We start from the raw sequence: 16,683 nt of genomic DNA on the forward strand, positions 1-16,683 counted from the left end.
CTTTTCTGATGTTTGTTTTAAACTTCTTCTTATTAGCTGTCTTACAGCACATGTTTTTATCATCTAAACTTCACTGTCATTAGTTCTTTTGAAAATCCACTGCTGATATTCCAAATCAAATGGTATTGAGTTCAAATAGTCTTCTGTGGACGTGAACACTGCCCTGATATTTTTCCAAGAGGGCACTTTCAAAAGGCTCCCATGAATAAGTAAGTGTTCCTGAGTGTGCGAGGAATGGCTGACGGAGAAATGGTGAAAATGGCCCATCTGGTCCTGCATCCTCTGCTCATCTGGGCTGACCAGATGCCCATTACGAAGAAACCCACAAGCAGGATCCGAGCCCCAGAGCCACCCTCCCCTCATCCCTGCCCCTGAGAGGTCCTTCTACTTCAGGGAAGGTAAGACTAAGGAGAGCCCTGCTGGCTCAGGCTCATAGCTGGGCCCTTGGCTCAATGCAACAGGCTCTTATAGAATCGTAGAGTTGGGAAGGGACCCCCATGGGTCATCTAGCCCAACCCCCTGCAAGGCTGCTTAAAAACCTCAAGGAAGGAGCGCCCACCCCCGTCCATCCCGCAGTGGAACAGCTCTTGCGGCCTGAAACTTCTTCCCGAGGGTCTTAATGGCTCACCAAGCCCATCATCCTGTTCTCACAGCAGCCAACCAGATGCCCCGTCCGGGAAGCCAGAAAGCACAAGAACAACTCTCCCCTCCTGCGGTTTCCATAAGAGCCTAAGTACCCCCCAAGAACCGGCTGGATCGGGTCAGCAGTGGGTCCTTCGAGTCCAGCATCCTGTTCTCCCAGTGGCCAAGCGGATCCTTTTGAGACGCCTCCAAGCAGGATCCAAGCCTAAGAGCCGTGCCCTCCCCTCCTGCGGTTTCCAGCCACCGCCACCCGGAAGCAGAGCAGAACCATCCTGGGTGGCAGGCCTTGAAAGCCTCCTCCTCGCCCAGGAACTTAAAATCATGGAATTGTAGCGCTGGGAAGGATCCCAAGGGTCATCCAGTCCAACCCCCTGCAATGCAGGAATCTTCTGGAATCCTCTATTCAATCCATCCAGGTTGGTGGCCCTCACTGCCTCCGGTGGCAGGGAGTTCCATAGTTAAACTCAGAGTGAAGAAGGGCTTTCTTTTATTGGTGCTGAATTTTCTCACGCCCAGTTTCATGGGGTGTCCACAAAATGTGGTATTATGAGGGAGGGGGGTGGGCTTGGCACCCCTTCCCCCCCTCCAGTCAGTCTAAAGGATGTAGGAAGAAGGGCAGGCATGGGGTGTGGAGCGAGGCCCCCAATGGCCCTTGGCTCTCCAGGGTTTCATGTGTGTGTGGGGGGGAGTTTCATCAGAGACCCCCTACACACCCAGACCTTTTCTCAGGGGTGTGGGGCGCACCCCCCAGCCCACTTGTAGGATGTAGCTGGGGGGCCCTATTGGTGGGGGTCCTTTCCTGGGCTGAGCTGCCTCTTTAAGGGCTGGCAAAATGTTCCCTGTCTGCTCCAGTTCCATTTTTAGCGAGGGAGGGGGACAGAGGTCCAAGGGGGAGGGGGCCACCCAGGCTGAGAAGCTGAGGAGAGACCAAATGGGTCTGGCGCTAAAATTAACTGGCCTCCTTTGGGCACCAAATTGGGACAAAATATTGGCCTTTGCTGGGAAAGTGAGGCAGAGTTGGACAGAGGGGAATGTGGGGGGGTGAGGAAGGAGGAAGGAGGAAGGAGCAATCTCTCCTCCCCACAAGGGAGAGGAGGTGGAGGGGGGATGATGCCAAGAATGTGTGTGTGTTGCATCTCTTTTACCAGGACTTCCACCTAGCTCATTTTTTGAAACGGGCTTTGTTTGGGGGGGTCCCTCCAGAGCCCCCTCCAAACCAGAAGGCAGCTCAGAGAGGGTCTGCATCTCAAGTCGTCTTAGCAGCGGGCTCTGCTTGGCTACGGCTGGATGCATTTGGGGGGGGGGTCCTTGAAACCAGGTTCTCTGAATCAAACTCACTCACTGAAGGCTTGCAGGACACCCCCCTACCCCCCCAACAACCTGGCAGAGTCCAGTTCACCAGGTCTCTTTCTCCATGGCTTAGAGACCCTCTCTCCCTCTGCAGACTACAGCTGCCCACTCCAGAGCCCCCACCATGCAATCAAAGAAGCACAGGTTTGTAGTGTTGGAAGGGTCCCCTAGGGCTCATTTAGCCCAACCCTCTGCAGCACAGGAATTGCAACTGAAGAATCCCTGACAGGTGGATCTGGCATTCGACAGGATTCAGCAGCCTGAAAAAAAGCACCAGCTGTATTTTATTAAAAATGCAAATTTCCAGACACCAAGGCACCATGGGGCATTATTGCCACAGAATTCCTGATCAATTAATTAGGAATATCTTTATGAGGGTGGAAGCCCTTTGACAGTTCCTGGGAAGGTGGCCGGCTCTCCTTCCTCCGAGGTTTTTGAGCAGAGCTGGGATGGCCATCTCTCTGTCCGGGATTCTTTAGTTGGGATTTCTGAACTGCAGGGGGCTGGGCTAGATGACCCTTGGGGGTCCCTTTACAACTCTACAACTTTATGGTTGGTTTACTGAGTGCCTGAGCCAGGGAGATGGCAGAAAGGGAGGAATGCAGGAGTTGCAAAATGAGTTTGTGGGTGGCGGAGAATTGGCACAAACCCAATCTAGCCCTCCCTGGGAATATGAGGGTTGGAACGCATCCCTCCTCTCGTACCTCTTGAACCTGCAGCCTTGGTCACACTCCCCCTGGAGACACGGGGCAGGTGGCTCCTCTTCCCATTTTAGAGAAGTGGAGACTGAGGGCGACTGCCTTGCCTGGGGGGGGGGGGGGGTTCAAGGGGAGTCCTTGGCATGGCTTGCACCAGGGGGAACGCGCTCCCATGGCAGGTTCTCCAGGGCAGGCCTATCGCCAGTTGACTGTGCTAAAGCCTTCCTGATAGACCCCCTTGATCAGTGGGGCTGGGCTGGGGCCCTGGTTGGTGGCCTGGGAGGGGCCATTCTCTGTGGGATCCCCCCCCCCAGGTGAAGCATTCACTTCCACTGCATTGCTTCCTCTGTGCTAAAGAGGCCCCTCTGTACCCAGTGCTTTTTTTCTTAATAAATGTTTAGAGGGGCTCTCATTTTCCTACTCATATTGAAATACTGCTCCTCAATGAGGCCAAACAGATTCATAAAATGTTTAGGGGTATGCCTACCCTAGCGTCCCCCCAGAAAAAAACCCACAGTCCGTACCTGACCTTTAACACCTGATATATATATAGATAGATAGATAGATATAGATATAGATATATACAACCACCCAATTCACTTGGCCTTGTTTGGAAACTGAGGGCAGTCAAAATGACCCACATTTGGGGGGCGGGAGGCTCCTCTGAACAAGCCCCCTGGCGTCCTCTGCCCTCTTTCTGCCTGCTTCTGTTGCTCCTTGTCTGCTGTGGGCACAGCAAAACTTTATTTCTTGCATTTCACAGGGGGTTGGACTAGATGTCCCCTGGGGGTCCCTTCCAGCTCTACAACTCTTATGATTTTTTTTATATCCTGCCTTTCCTGTAGAGAGCTCAAGGTGGCCAGTGTGTTCCTGCTTCCTCCCTTATCCTTACAACAACCCTGTGAGGTAGGTTAGGCTGAGAGGCAATGACCATCCCCTCCAAGGTCACCCAGTGAGCTTCATGGCCGAGTGGGGCTTTGAGCCTAGTGCTCTAACCACTAGGCGACACTGCCTCTCTGTTGAATTGCCCCACAGCTGGACTTAGGAAGGAAGATGGGGGGCAGGGCAAGTGCAGGGGCACAGAGTGGTCTTTCCCAGAGGACAGTCCCCTCCCACCCACAAGCAATCTGCACCCCATTTCTTGCCCCCCATCCTGTGCCCCTGGCCTCAAAGGGCTGGTCAAGTGGGGCCTTTGCCCTCTTTCTAACGTTGGGGGTGGTGCAGGGCTCAGCCCCAGAACCCGCTTTCCATGCAAGGGCTTGACTCGGGAAGAAAAAGAGTTCCTCTGAGTGCAAGCAGAGTGGATTTATCGCAACACTGAGAAGGCATAGACCTTCATTCACCCCAGTGAGGCCTCTTGAATTAAGCTGCAATGGTTGGTGGAGCATCAGAAGACAAGCAGCAGGGAGAAAGGGAACAGAGGACGGCTTTGACTGCCCATCCCAGGGCACAGAGTTAGACTACGGAACTCCCTGCCACAGGAGGCAGTGATGGCCACGAACCTGGCTGACTTTAAAAGAGGATTGGGCAAAATCCTGGAGGAGGCGAGTATTAAAGGTCACAGTCCACCACACGTTCCTCCTCTTCTCATGTTTCTATGTTCTTACAGGCTTCATTGTGACACGATGCCTGAAGGGGAGTCACCTGTGGGTGCAAACACGTGTGTGTTGGGGTGGGGGGAGGAGATGCCCTTGGGCACAGAGGGTGCTGTGGGCATCTCAGTGACCCCACCCGCTGCTCTGGCCATGCAGAGTGCTTCCGTCTGTTTGCACCTTTCATTCCAGGATTCACAGTTCAGGCAAAGCAGCAGCAGGGGGCGTACTGGAGCCTTTCTTGAACCCAGAGCTTGCGGGTGGCAGAAGGGGGGGGGGTTTCCTAAAGGGGTGGAGGGCTACCTGGCTAGGCTGGAGGGCAGCGCCCCAGAGTCCAAGTGCCCCCCAAGGAGGGCTTTGGCTGCAGGGCTCCTCAGTCCCCAGGGGAGAAGAGTGAGAAAACAGAGGGGAGGCCAAGGGCTGAGACAGTGTGGTGCAGGGGTTAGAGTCATGGATACCAGGGATCGAATCCCACCTCTCAGCCACGAAGACCCCTGGGTGTGACCTGGAGCCAGTCACCATCTCTCAGATGATGATGATGATGATGATGATGATGATATTAGCCTACCCCACAGGGTTTTTGTGCGAAAACGTTGCTCTTCAACCAGACCATTGGCTGATCAACAATGTCCTTTTAAATGTGTTTGTGGGGCGGGGGGGGGGAGTTATGGGTTTGTTTTGTTCTTGTTTTTATCATGTACTTTGTGATTGCATTCTGTATCTTTGTGCTGTGGAGATCTCAGGATGAGGGGAAATATGAAAATTTAATAAATAACATTAATAATAATTGGCCAAACTGCGGGGTGCCTGGCGTGCTCTGGTCCACGGGGTCACGAAGAGTCGGACACGACCGAACGACTGAACAACAACTAATAATAATAATAAATTGCAGGGATTTAAATGGGGAGGGGGGAAGACTACGTACCTTGAACTCCTTGGAGAACAAAGCAGCAGACACAGGCACTGGACATATTTTTTTAAAAGGAAATGAAATCGCTTCTCCGGGAGCCCTTTTGGGACGAGGGTTGCCTTGTGCAATGTGCCAAATCCCGAGGGGGGGCATCTTTAAGAGGTTTGCCTGGACACATGCAAACCTCACAGTAGAAATGGCAGAGCAACAGCTGTGCTCCAGATGTGGACCTGGGCAGGACGGGGAAACTGTTGCCCAAAACATCTGGAAGCCACCAATTTGGGGGCGGCTACCATCAAACCCCCACAGCAAAATGCCTAGACGACTGGCAGCACAGAAATTAAATACATATATTTTTAAAAAAATCTTAGAATTGTAGGTTTGTAGAGGACCCCCAAGGTCCATCTAGCCCAACCCCCTGAGCAGCTAACACCATCAATCTCCCTCCTGCCACAAAATGTATCACAATACAGCAATGTAGATAGAGGGATGGAGGGGGGCACGTTTTTCGGCCCCCTCCCCAGTAATTGCTCCCGCCGTTCCCCACTAAACCAGCTGCTTGCTCATGTCCAAAAGATGAATGTCGGCCTCCCTGCAAGATCGTAGCACAAGGCGCAGTCTGTTGGAGTTGCCCATTAATTGAAGGGGGGCGGACTCTGGAGTCAGCAGAACCAGGGGGGCAGGATCTGATCACAGGCGAAGATCCAGAGAGCCGGGTGGCTGGAAGGGTGACATCAGGGAAAGGAAGAGAGAAACTAAGGAGGAGGGGAACCAAGACTCCCCCCCCCCAAAAAAAATCAGTTTAGCAACACAATTGGACTGCATGGTGATGATGGTAATGTGTGGGGGGATTAACTGCCAGCCATGGGGGGCTAAAAGGAACTTTAATGCACGTTCTCTCTGCTTCCCCTTCCACTAAAGGCGACATTCAGCAAAGCTCTGCTCAGAGTAGACCCATTTAAATTAATGACCATGATGAAGAGAGGTCCGTTAGTTTCAATGCACCTACACTGAGTAAGATGTAGCTGAACAGCATCCAAAGAATCAGGGATGGTCTCGGAAATACATGCCCACACATGCCTCACCCCTGCAACAAAGCAGCGCCAACGTCCCTTCTCTGTTTTTCATGGCGGGGGGGTGGGGGGTGGGGTGCTTTGTGAAGCCCCCTCCCCCACCCTCATGGCATGTCCACTAATAAGACACTAATAATAACAAGATGTAATAAATAATACCAATCAACAATGATGAGGCAGTAATAAGACTCTCTGCTCCAGAGAATGACCTGCCCAGCTGCCCCTGAAAGCCTTCATCCTGAACCCCCCAAACTCTTCATTCCCCCTTTCCTCTGCAACCCCCAAAGCGGTTCTTCTGCCTGGGGGGGCAGCAGGGGTCCCTTTACCCAGCCCCCTCCATGCACATAGGGATCTATGGCTCCCTGTGGCATCTGCTGGCTGGGTCACGCATCACTGAGTGTCCAGCTGGTGTCACATAAATATTTGGGAGCAACAGTTGGATGCAGCTCAGGAGACAAGGTCAGGAAGAGGCAGGCCATGGCCAGGGTGTCTGCAGAAGACCTGGCAGAATTCGCTTCTAGTGCCCTGCAGAGCCACATTCTGGGTGCTCCCCCCCAAAGTGCAGGGGTTAGGGCAGAGAACAGCACAGGGGGCTCCCCTCCCTCCCAACCCAGAACTTGCCAGAACTTCATGAGCCTCACACCTCACCCTGGAGCCACTGAGCGTGTGCAGAGTGCTCTTCCCGCCCTACCCAGATCCTCGGGAGAACCAGAGCCCCTCCCCTTTGGAAAGCCCCCTCGCGGGCTGCCAGTCCTGCCCCCCTCAACCCCCTACCTCCTGCGCCACCAGGCTGGAGATGCGCACCGCCCGGCGCACTCGGGCATTCTTGCCCTCCGGCTGCCCGCCGCCGCCGCTGTCCTTCCTGCCCAGAGACATGCCCGCTGCAGGGACGATCCTGGCTCAGGGCATGGTGCTCAGGAGGAGGGAGTTCCGGGGGGACCCTGGCCGGCGCTGCGCCCCTCCGCGGCCATGGGGGGTGGCGAAGAGGGCGAGAGGGAGGCAGCCAGGCACCGCATCAGCGGCCGCACCGGGGCTGGAGGCTGGGCAGATGGAACAGATGCCAGGGTCTCTCCCTCCCTCCCTCCCTCCCTCCTTGGCCCACCCACGGGGAGGCCCCGGCTGGCCTCCGCCCACTCGCTGCCAGCCTCCCCCCCCCCCCGCTCTCAGAGCATCCTCACACCCAGCCCTGCTCCAAGGAGGAGAGAGTCCATCTGCTCTCCGGCTGGCAATGAGCATTTGGAGAGAGAGAGAGAGAGAGAGAGAGAGAGACCACCCACCGCCACTCCCCACCCCCAAACGGGGGAGATCTGTGCTGAGGAGGGGGATCCTTAATGTATACCCTCCCCATCCCTCCTCTTTATTCCCCGGCTCCAGAATCAGTCCACTCTGCAGCCCTGACTGGTTCCTGGGTTTCTCCTCCTCCCCAGAGTGCAGCCGGGGAAACTGAGGCACAAGGAAGGAGCACACCGCCCAGCCGGAGGGGGCTGTCCCTACCCGCCCTCTTTGCTGTGGGCAACTTCCCCGCAGCCTCCATGGGGAGCTCTCCCCTATTCTCCAGAGGCACCTCCGGCCCTCGAGATCCTTCCCCGCTCCCGCTGCGCGGTCCTGTCCCTGGCTGGGGGGGCGGCACCTCGGCCGGGCCCCCCTCTGCGGCACGGGGGTCACCTTGGAGCGCGCCGGGAGACAGAGGCGCTGCAGGCTTCCGATGCGGCTGCTTGGCGGAGACACCCCCAGCCCCTCGCTCTCCGCCCTCCAGCCGGGACTTATGGGGCCATAAAGTCGGAGACGGCGCGTGCGCAAGCAGCCCCCGCCCCACGGAAGAGGGGCTTCGCTCCAGCCGCGTCGCAAGGACGGCGGACCCTTTGGGCGACCTTTCGGGGTCTTCTCCTGACGAAGGGATGCAGGAAGACCACCCATCCATCATTCGCGGCCTCCGCGGAGCCTCGCCGCATCCCCAGGGTGGGCGCACCAGCAGCCCCACATCTGGCTCCCCACATCTGGGGCCAGGTTCGCCTCACCCCCGGCTGGATTATAGCGCAGCCTCGTCGGAGGAAGCAGCCTCAGAGCACCAAGTTGCTCTGCACTGTCCGCACACAAGGGCCGGCAGCAGCCCGCCGTTCTCCCCCGGGTCTCGGGTAGGGCGTCGCTCTTCCTCAACTCTCTCCGGCTGAATCTGCCCCCTTCGTCCCGCAAAGCAGGGGCTCTGCTGCCGCCAAAGAAATAAAGTAAGGTTCTAGTCCTCGTTCCTGTTTGAAACAGGCGCATCGGAAGCTGCCTCTTCCTGGTCCAACTAAGCCTGTGTTCAGGGGCTCTTAGGGGGAGTCAGAAACAGGACGTCTGAAGATGCCAGTGGGGGCTCTTAGGGGGGACCTTCCACATGTCAAGCTCTACCGCTGAGCTACGGGCTGGCCAGGCCCCGGGATGGCCCCCCCCCAGGTTCCCACCCACCCACCAGATGCCCTTCGCTTAAGCAAAGAGAGAGGGAGTCAAATGCTGTCTGGGGGGGATTAGGAGCCTGGAGAGATGCCCTGGAGCTGGGGAGGCGGGTAGGGGGCTTGTTAAGCCCCTGTCCCCTATAACTTGCTGTCCTCATTGCCACTGCTCCACCCTGAAGTGGCACAAAATCATAGGACACCCCAAAGGCCATCTAGACCAGCCCCCCTGCAATACAGGAGTCACGGGCCACGGCTGAATAATTCCTGACAGAGGGCCACCCAACCTCTGCTTAAAAACCTCCAATGAACCTTCTCATCATAGAATCGGAAGGGGCACCCCATAGGCCATCTAGTCCAACCCCCTGTAAAACAGGCATTGCAGCCACAAGGAATCACCATCTCAGCCTCCCCCCACCTGGAATCAGGCTGGAGACCCTTCCGGCAGTGAGCAGAATCAGGGAAGAGCCTCAAGGCCCAGGCGTGCCTCCGTGGGGCAGAGGGCACATGGAGCGGAAACTCGGCTCTGTCCAGCATCCTCTTCTCACAGGGGCTGAATGCCTCCAAGAATCTAGTAATCCAGATAGACTGCCTCTGGGCCTGGAGGCTGCATAATACCATAAGGAGAGCTGCTGGATCAGGCCAATGGCCTGCCTAGTCCAGCCTTCTCTTGTCACCGGCGCCAAGCAGATGCCCATTATGGGAAACCTTCAAGCAGGATTTGAACACAGGACCATCCTCTCCCTTCCTGTGGCTTCCAGCAACTAACATTCAGAAGCATTGCTGCCTCTGACCGTGGAGGCCGAGCAGAGCCTTTGTGGCCCCCACAGCCCCTTGCAGTGCAGGACTCACAACCAAAGCATCCTTGACAGATTCAGTGCCTTCCACCGCTCCTGTCTCCTGTGGCGGGGAGTTCCACAGTTTAACTCTGCGCTGCATGAAGTAATGCTTCCTTTCTTGGATCTCCTGGCATTCAGCTTCAGAGGATGTTCAGGACTTCTAGCGTTTGGAGAGAGGGAGGGAAACTCTCCTCTCTCTGCTTCCTCCACGCCAGGCACAATCTCAAAACACCTCCATCAAATCCCCCTTAATCACCTTTTCCCAAATGTGCCAACCTTTCTTCCGAGAGGAGTTGCTTTAATTACCAACCTGTTCCTTTCTCTCTGCCCATCCTCATCTGAGTGCAGGTACTCAGGGGAGCTGAGCCCAGGAGGCCCTGGCAGGATGCCACCCTCATCAGGCCAATGTGCACAGAGCTCTTGATGGATCCATCTCTGGCTGCCGCGGGGGGGGGGGGGCGGACAGGGCGGACGTACACTTTTGCAAGCACACCACAGCCCCTCCCCACCACAGTGCGCAAGGAGGTGGCCTCATTCTGTCCTGACAAGTTCTGCGGGGGGGGGGGAGAGCCAGGACCCTGGGAGGGGCCAGAGGAAGGGTGCTGGGGGGCGGCAAGGGGGGGGGAGGAAGAGAGATGGGGATGGAGCTTCTGATGGGATTTTGCCCTCTTATGTGGGGGGGGGCAGCTTCCTCCTCCTCTTTGCCCTTATCAATGTGGAAGTGGTTGGGGCAATCCAGCCAGATGGGTGGGGTATAAAATAATGAAGAAGAAGAAGAGGAGGAGGAGGAGGAGGAGTTAGGTGGGCAACTTCCCCCTAAGTATTTTCATTGTTTATTAATTGTAACTATTATCTATTTATTCATTACCTGCCCTAGGTCCCAGGCCAGGTTCCAGCATTAAAAAGGGTTTCAAATGGCAGGCAGAATTAGGGCAATACAAGCTCCAGGGGTCCGTAGACCAGTGGTTAGAGCGTCTCCTTTCCATGCAAGATCTTGGGTTTGACCCCTTATGTGTTAGGGCAGCGGTTGGCAAGGCTTATCAGCCATGGGCCACATCACTCCCATGGAGATCGTCTGTGGGTCGGACCGGCGCAGCACGATGCTGAAAATCGCGTCTGCGCATGACCAGATGCTGGAAATCGTGCATGCACATAAGTGATTTTCAGTATCTGCGTGTGCGCAGGCACGATTTTCAGCACTGCGCCGGTTTAACACAGTGCGCAGGGACTCGCCGAGCAGCCAGCTCGGTTCAGGGGCAGCTCAGGGGCCTGTAAAACGGTCTTTGTGGGCTGCACGTTGCTGACCTGTGTGTTAGGGAATCATTCTGCAAAGAAACAAATTGAAGTTTCTGAAAGGTTCCAGAGTTTTTTCCTTTACATTTGGCACTGTGACCTTAATTAGTGTCAGCTGGAAGTGCTAATAAAAAGAAGACCACTCTGTTTGCAGACGCCTGATAGCAAAATGTCTGTCCGAAGAGTATTGCCTGTGAATGACAAACGTGCTGGAGATAAGGCTTTTGTCTGATAGTGTACTGCTCATGTTACACAGTTATTGCTAGGAGTGCACAAACAATGTCCAGACCATCATTAAAGTCTGAACTGGAATTGGAGGAGCCACTGTTCACTGTCGGTCGCTATTCTCCCAAAGAGGAGACGGCCAGTAAGGAAGACCTGCGCTTGATATGCAGATCAGAGAGAGCTCCGAAGGGTAAACCAGCCAACAGGTATGCTCAGGAGTTTGCTAACACAGCTGCTGCAAATATAGCTGTGGCTTGCATCTCACACCAGGTTTCAGAAGCTAAGGTCTTGAATGAGGTACAGGGTTTGTCCACACAGGACACGAAACCACGCCCAAAGGTTGCAAGGGTCAACACTGTTTCCTCAGACCAAGGTAGAGCTAGCGCTCTCATCCCATGGAAGAAAGGTAACCAGAGGTATGAACAGTTACAGGTGGGTAGCCGTGTTGGTCTGCCATAGTCAAAACAAAATAGGAAATTCTTTCCAGTAGCACCTTAGAGACCAACTGAGTTTGTTCCTGGTATGAGCTTTCGTGTGCATGCACACTTCTTCAGATACACCTTCAGAGGTATGAACTGGTCAATCCAGTTACAGGGAGTTCCAAAGGTGGAATAGGTACAACAGGAGTATACTATGTGTATGACAACTGTCTGTTTATGTCACTTAATGCTGCTCTTACTTACGCAGCATCAGTTACCTAAAATGGGGGAGGTTGTTGGGATTTCATGCAGCCGATGCTGCTGGTATGGTTAGTATAAACCACATGAGATGTCTGAGAAGAGTGTGGGAATGGAAGACTGTCTTATCTCTTCCGTCTGAGCGTGTTATTGGACTGTTATTGGACCGTCTGAGCGTGTTATTGGACTGAGCGTGTTATTGGACTGTACTTTTGCAGTATGCAACAGTTGTTCTGCCAGAGCTTGGAGAACACAGACGTGATTATGGATTCTCTGTATAGAATGTAAATAAAACGTAGTTTAGATCTACGGGTGTTTCCTTCTTCTTGCTGTGTGATGCCAGAAGACTTGTGTGCACTTTTCATAAGAGAAGCATCGCAGAGAGGCACCCTGGAGTGAAGGGACATGCCATTCCAGAGACATGCTTACTGGGAGACGCTCAGAGGTCCTGGGGGGTTCGCCGTCTCCCCAAGAGCCCATTTCTTTTGCAACCTTAATGCGTGTTTTTACATGAGTAGAAAATGTCCTTTTATTTAAAATGCATCTCTGGGTTATTTGTGGGGCATAGGAATTCATTTATTATTATTTTTCAAAATATAGTCCGGCCCCCCCACAAGGTCTGAGGGACAGTGGACCGGCCCCCTGCTGAAAAGATTTGCTGACCCCTGGTCTATATGGTGCTACTGGACAATTTTTTATCTTTAGTTTAGAAAGAGGTTTACCTAACCACCAGTATCTGCACAGAGAAAGTGTGTGGATGGTAGCCTCTAATATTATGGCATCTTTAGGTAAGGCTGGAAAAGAGGATCCTAACTTTGAGCCTGATTGGGACTAAAGTCCCCGCCCCACCCCCCAGCACAGAAAGTGGCCCCACCTGCTTCCTAGCGCCTCCCATCCAGCCAGGATCCCTGCACAGATCCACATCCCAGAGGAGGAGGAGGCCCTTCCGGCCCTTCCGCAGAGAAGCTTGAGCGAAGCTCCGTCCAAGCGGATTCCTTTTATTTCGGATTGAGCTCCCCGTCACTCCACTAAGACCTGCTCTCCATCCTTCCGCCCTCCTCACGGCCTGGAGATTCTCACGAGGAGCCTGGCAGCTGCACGAAGGACGAAGGACGTGCGGGGAGCGGGAGGGTCATATTTTACAGGGAAGGTTCTTGCAAGCCAGGCAGAGGGAGAAAACAGCTATAAATCCCGCCAAGCATTTTAATATGGTTCCCCCTCTCTGGCCGCAGATCTTTCCTCCATCAATTTCCTGGAAGGAGAGGTGTGCACTTTTTTTGAAGGACACTCTTATTTCCTTCATCCCAAGGAAAAGCAGTGGCAAGAGAGGCACTCTGCACGTGGCCCAGAGACACCCCTGCATTCACCCAGGCTGAGCTCTGGGAAACAGAGCTGTCAACCTTCCTTTTTTTTTTTGCATTGGGAAACGACCATAGCTGTCAACTTTCCCTTTTTTTGCAATGGGAAACTGCGCTGGAATAAGGGAATTTCCCGCAAAAAAAGGAAAAGTTCACAGCTATGGTGAGAGATCGGCCCAGTAGACCTGAAGGAGCGTATCCATCCCCATCATTCAGCTCGGACACTAAGGTCCAGCTCTGAGGGCCTTCTGGCAATTCCCTTCCTGCGAGAAGCGAGGTAACAGGGAACCAGGCAGAGGGCCTTTTTGGTGGTGGCTCCCGCCCTGTGGAACGCCCTCCCATCAGATGTCAAGGAAATAAACAGCTATCTGAGTTTCAGAAGACATCTGAAGGCAGCCCTGTTTAGGGAAGTTTTTAATGTTTGATGTTTTATTGTGTTTAATATTCAGTTGAGAGCCGCCCAGAGTGGCTGGGGAAACCCAGCAAGATCAGCGGGGTATGTATGTATGTATGAAATAAATAAATAAATAAATAAAATTAGCCGCCGTATCTTTGCCTGGCCATCTCAAATGGAGGAGAATCCGCCCCCTTGTGAGGGAGTCTGCTCCCCTCTTCAATGGCTCTTGCTCTTCCTGAGGTTTAGTCAGAATCTCCTTTCTTGCAACTTGGAGCCATGTGTTCAGATCCTGCCCTCTGGAAAGGGCAGCAGAAAAGAAGCTTGCTCTGCCCTTCAGATATCTGAAGGTGGCTCTTAGGTAAAGGTAAAGGGACCCCTGGCCTATTCTGACCGTTTCCCGAATGGTGACACGGACTATTCATAGCGTGGGGATCCAATTGTGCAGATTAAATATAATGGATAGAATTATACAGGTTGTGGTCTTAGTGAAAACAGTCCAGATCCAAGGATCCCCAGATGGTGGCGATGTCTGGGCCCATCCTGGCACCTGGGAATCTTCACTTGGTCACTAGTGGCCAATAAAGGTGAAGGACCCCTGACTGTTAGGTCCAGTCACAGACAACTGTGGGGTTGGGGCGCTCATCTCGATCTATAGGTCGAGGGAGCCGGCGTTTGTCTGCAGACGGTTTTTCCGGGTCATGTGGCCAGCATGACTAAGCCACTTCTGGCGAACCAGAGCAGCGCACGGAAGCACCGTTTACCTTCCCACCAGAGTGGTACCTATTTATCTACTTGCACTTTGATGTGCTTTTGAACTGCTAGGTGGGCAGGAGCTGGAACCGAGCAACGGGAGCTCACCCCATCGCGGGGATTCGAACCGCCAACCTTCTGATTGGCAAGCCCTAGGCTCTGTGGTTTAACCCACAGCGCCACCCGCGTCCCAGACTAAACTTATCCAGACTAAACTTTGCCAAATCCTCTGGCGGCCAGACTTTTTCTCCCAGCTGCAAAGGAAGCCCCCTGGCTGCTCTCCACATTGTGCCTAATCCAGACCGCCAGAGCATGTCCCGCAAGGGCAGAGGAGGCACCCAGAGATCTCGGGGGGGGGAGGACCCCCTCATCACGGGCACACACAACACCCCCGCCCGCAGCCAAGCCAACTCTGACACCCCCAATACGGCCATGAAAGAGAGGCAGCAGAAGAGAAGGATGCAGAGGGAGGCGCAGGTGGGCTTGCAGAAGTCAGGGGAAACTGGGAGGGAGGGAGAAGCAGAGGGGCATTTTGTGTCCCCCCCCCTCCTATTTCCCAGCTAAGAAGAGCCTGCCGGATCATTGGCTCACCCAGTCCAGGATCCTGTTCTCACAGTGGTCAAATACTCCTAAGAACCTCAGAGTCTAGATAGACTGTCTCTGGGTCTGGAGGTTCCACAAGAACATCGAATGAGCCTGGCTGAAGGCAAAGGGGGTCCATCTAGTCCTGTTTTCACAGTGGCCAACCAGAAGCTCCAGCTGGAAAACCGCAAGCGGGATTCAAGCACAAGAGCAACTCTCCCCTCCTGTGGTTTCTAGCAGTGGAGGCAGAGCAGAGCCATCCTGACTAGGAGCCCTCCATAGCCCTCTCCACCTCCATGGATTTATCTAATGCTCTTTCCAAGTCGTCCAGGTTGGTGGCAATCGCTGCCTCATGTGGCAGGGAGTTCCACAGTTTAACACTCAAGACACAGAAAGGAAGAGCAGAGCCTGGGAGAGAAATCCTCCAATGCTTGGAACGCCTTTTCTCGCAGAGAATACCCAAGCACATGCCATCTCCCTTCCAAACACCCAAGGATTACTTTGAGGCAGAGGGAAGTGTCAACACTTGGGACGCAGGGGCCCAATCCAGGCAGAGGGCCTTTCGCTGAGGGCCCCTTTGTGTTGTGATTATTGCGAGCTCAATGGTTGTTGCTGGAAAAGCAGAATACAAATCGTAGAATCGTAGAATAGCAGAGTTGGAAGGGATCCCAAGGGTCATCTAGGGCAACCCCCAGGAATGCAGCAATATTAAATCAAGATAAAATGTAATAAAGACTAATGATCCCTTCATCTCTTCCTCTGCAGCCTCTATGGGGAGAGGCCCAAACTTGGCTACAGAATCAAAAATCGTAGAGAGACCCCCAAGGGTCATCAAGTCCAACTGCCTGCAATGCAGAACTATTAAATCAAAATCAAATGTAATAAATAGCTGGAAGGGGTCCCTGTCCCTTCTCGGAGACAGCTGCTGGGGCCTCTGGGCACCTCTGCCAGGCCACCCCTGACTACCATCTCCAGGTCTTTGCGGCCCCCTTGGCCTCCCCCCGCTGCACCCAGAGGGTCCCGCTCGGCCAGCCTACCTGGGTGACCTTCTCGGTGACGTTGTGGGTGCGATCCTTGAGCTTGCTGGAAGCAATGATCTCCTTCTCATTGGAGGGCGACGTCAGGAAGGCCTCCGCCTTGAAGTCCACAAAGTTGAGGGTGATCTGGGGGATCTTGCTGATGGCCCGGTAGCGGATCAGGTCCGAGTCGGAGGTGGAGTTCAGCAGGTGGCTGCGGACGTTGTTCATTGCGCCTGCCGGGGACACAGAGGCGAGGTGGGAAACCCCCCAAAGAGCTTGCCGGCCTCCTCCTCCATCTCTCCGGACCCCCCCCCCCCCCCCGTGCCCCCTAACACACTCCGGAGCCTCTTCAACTAGCCTGCCTCAGCTGAGCCTCCAGGGAGACAGCCAGGGACTCTCCTGCAATGCTCCCCCTAGAAGGGACTGTCCCCTAAGGACTGGATCAGACCCAAGGGGACCCACCGAGTGCGGCCTCCTGCTCTCAAAGGGGTCACTCAGTTGCCCCCATGGGAAACCCACAAGCAGGATTTGAGCACATGAGCTACACTCCGTGGTTTCCAGGGTCTAACCATCCTGGATAGGAGCCACCAACAGCCCTCTCCTCCTCTGCCCAATCCTCTTTCAAAGCCATCCCAGCTGGTGGCCATCACTGCCTCCTGTGGGAGGGAGTTCCAGAGGTTAACCCATGGCCCACAATGCCTTTTTTGGCCCTTGGCAACATTTGAGAAAAACATCTTAAACCCTTTGCAATTTGCTCTTTGTGCCATGCATTGCTAGCAAAAGCACAAACAACTGTTTGTGCATTAAATCTGCTTAATATATACCTAAAGGAGGGTCTCCACCCCC

General features: G+C 54.3%; 1 protein-coding gene across 2 annotated transcripts in view; it reads right to left on the minus strand.

Annotated features, from left to right (window-relative positions):
* Positions 1-16,683, minus strand: part of KCNH2 (potassium voltage-gated channel subfamily H member 2) — a 78,222-nt gene that overhangs the window by 24,844 nt on the left and 36,695 nt on the right. For both annotated transcript variants that reach the window (XM_033165563.1, XM_033165564.1), the window contains one exon: positions 15,856-16,070. In XM_033165563.1, the coding sequence (XP_033021454.1) occupies positions 15,856-16,070 (215 nt within the window). The remainder of the gene's footprint in view (positions 1-15,855; positions 16,071-16,683) is intronic.

Source organism: Lacerta agilis, chromosome 12 (genome assembly GCF_009819535.1).
Source record: "Lacerta agilis isolate rLacAgi1 chromosome 12, rLacAgi1.pri, whole genome shotgun sequence".
In the NCBI taxonomy this organism is placed as follows: domain Eukaryota; kingdom Metazoa; phylum Chordata; class Lepidosauria; order Squamata; family Lacertidae; genus Lacerta; species Lacerta agilis.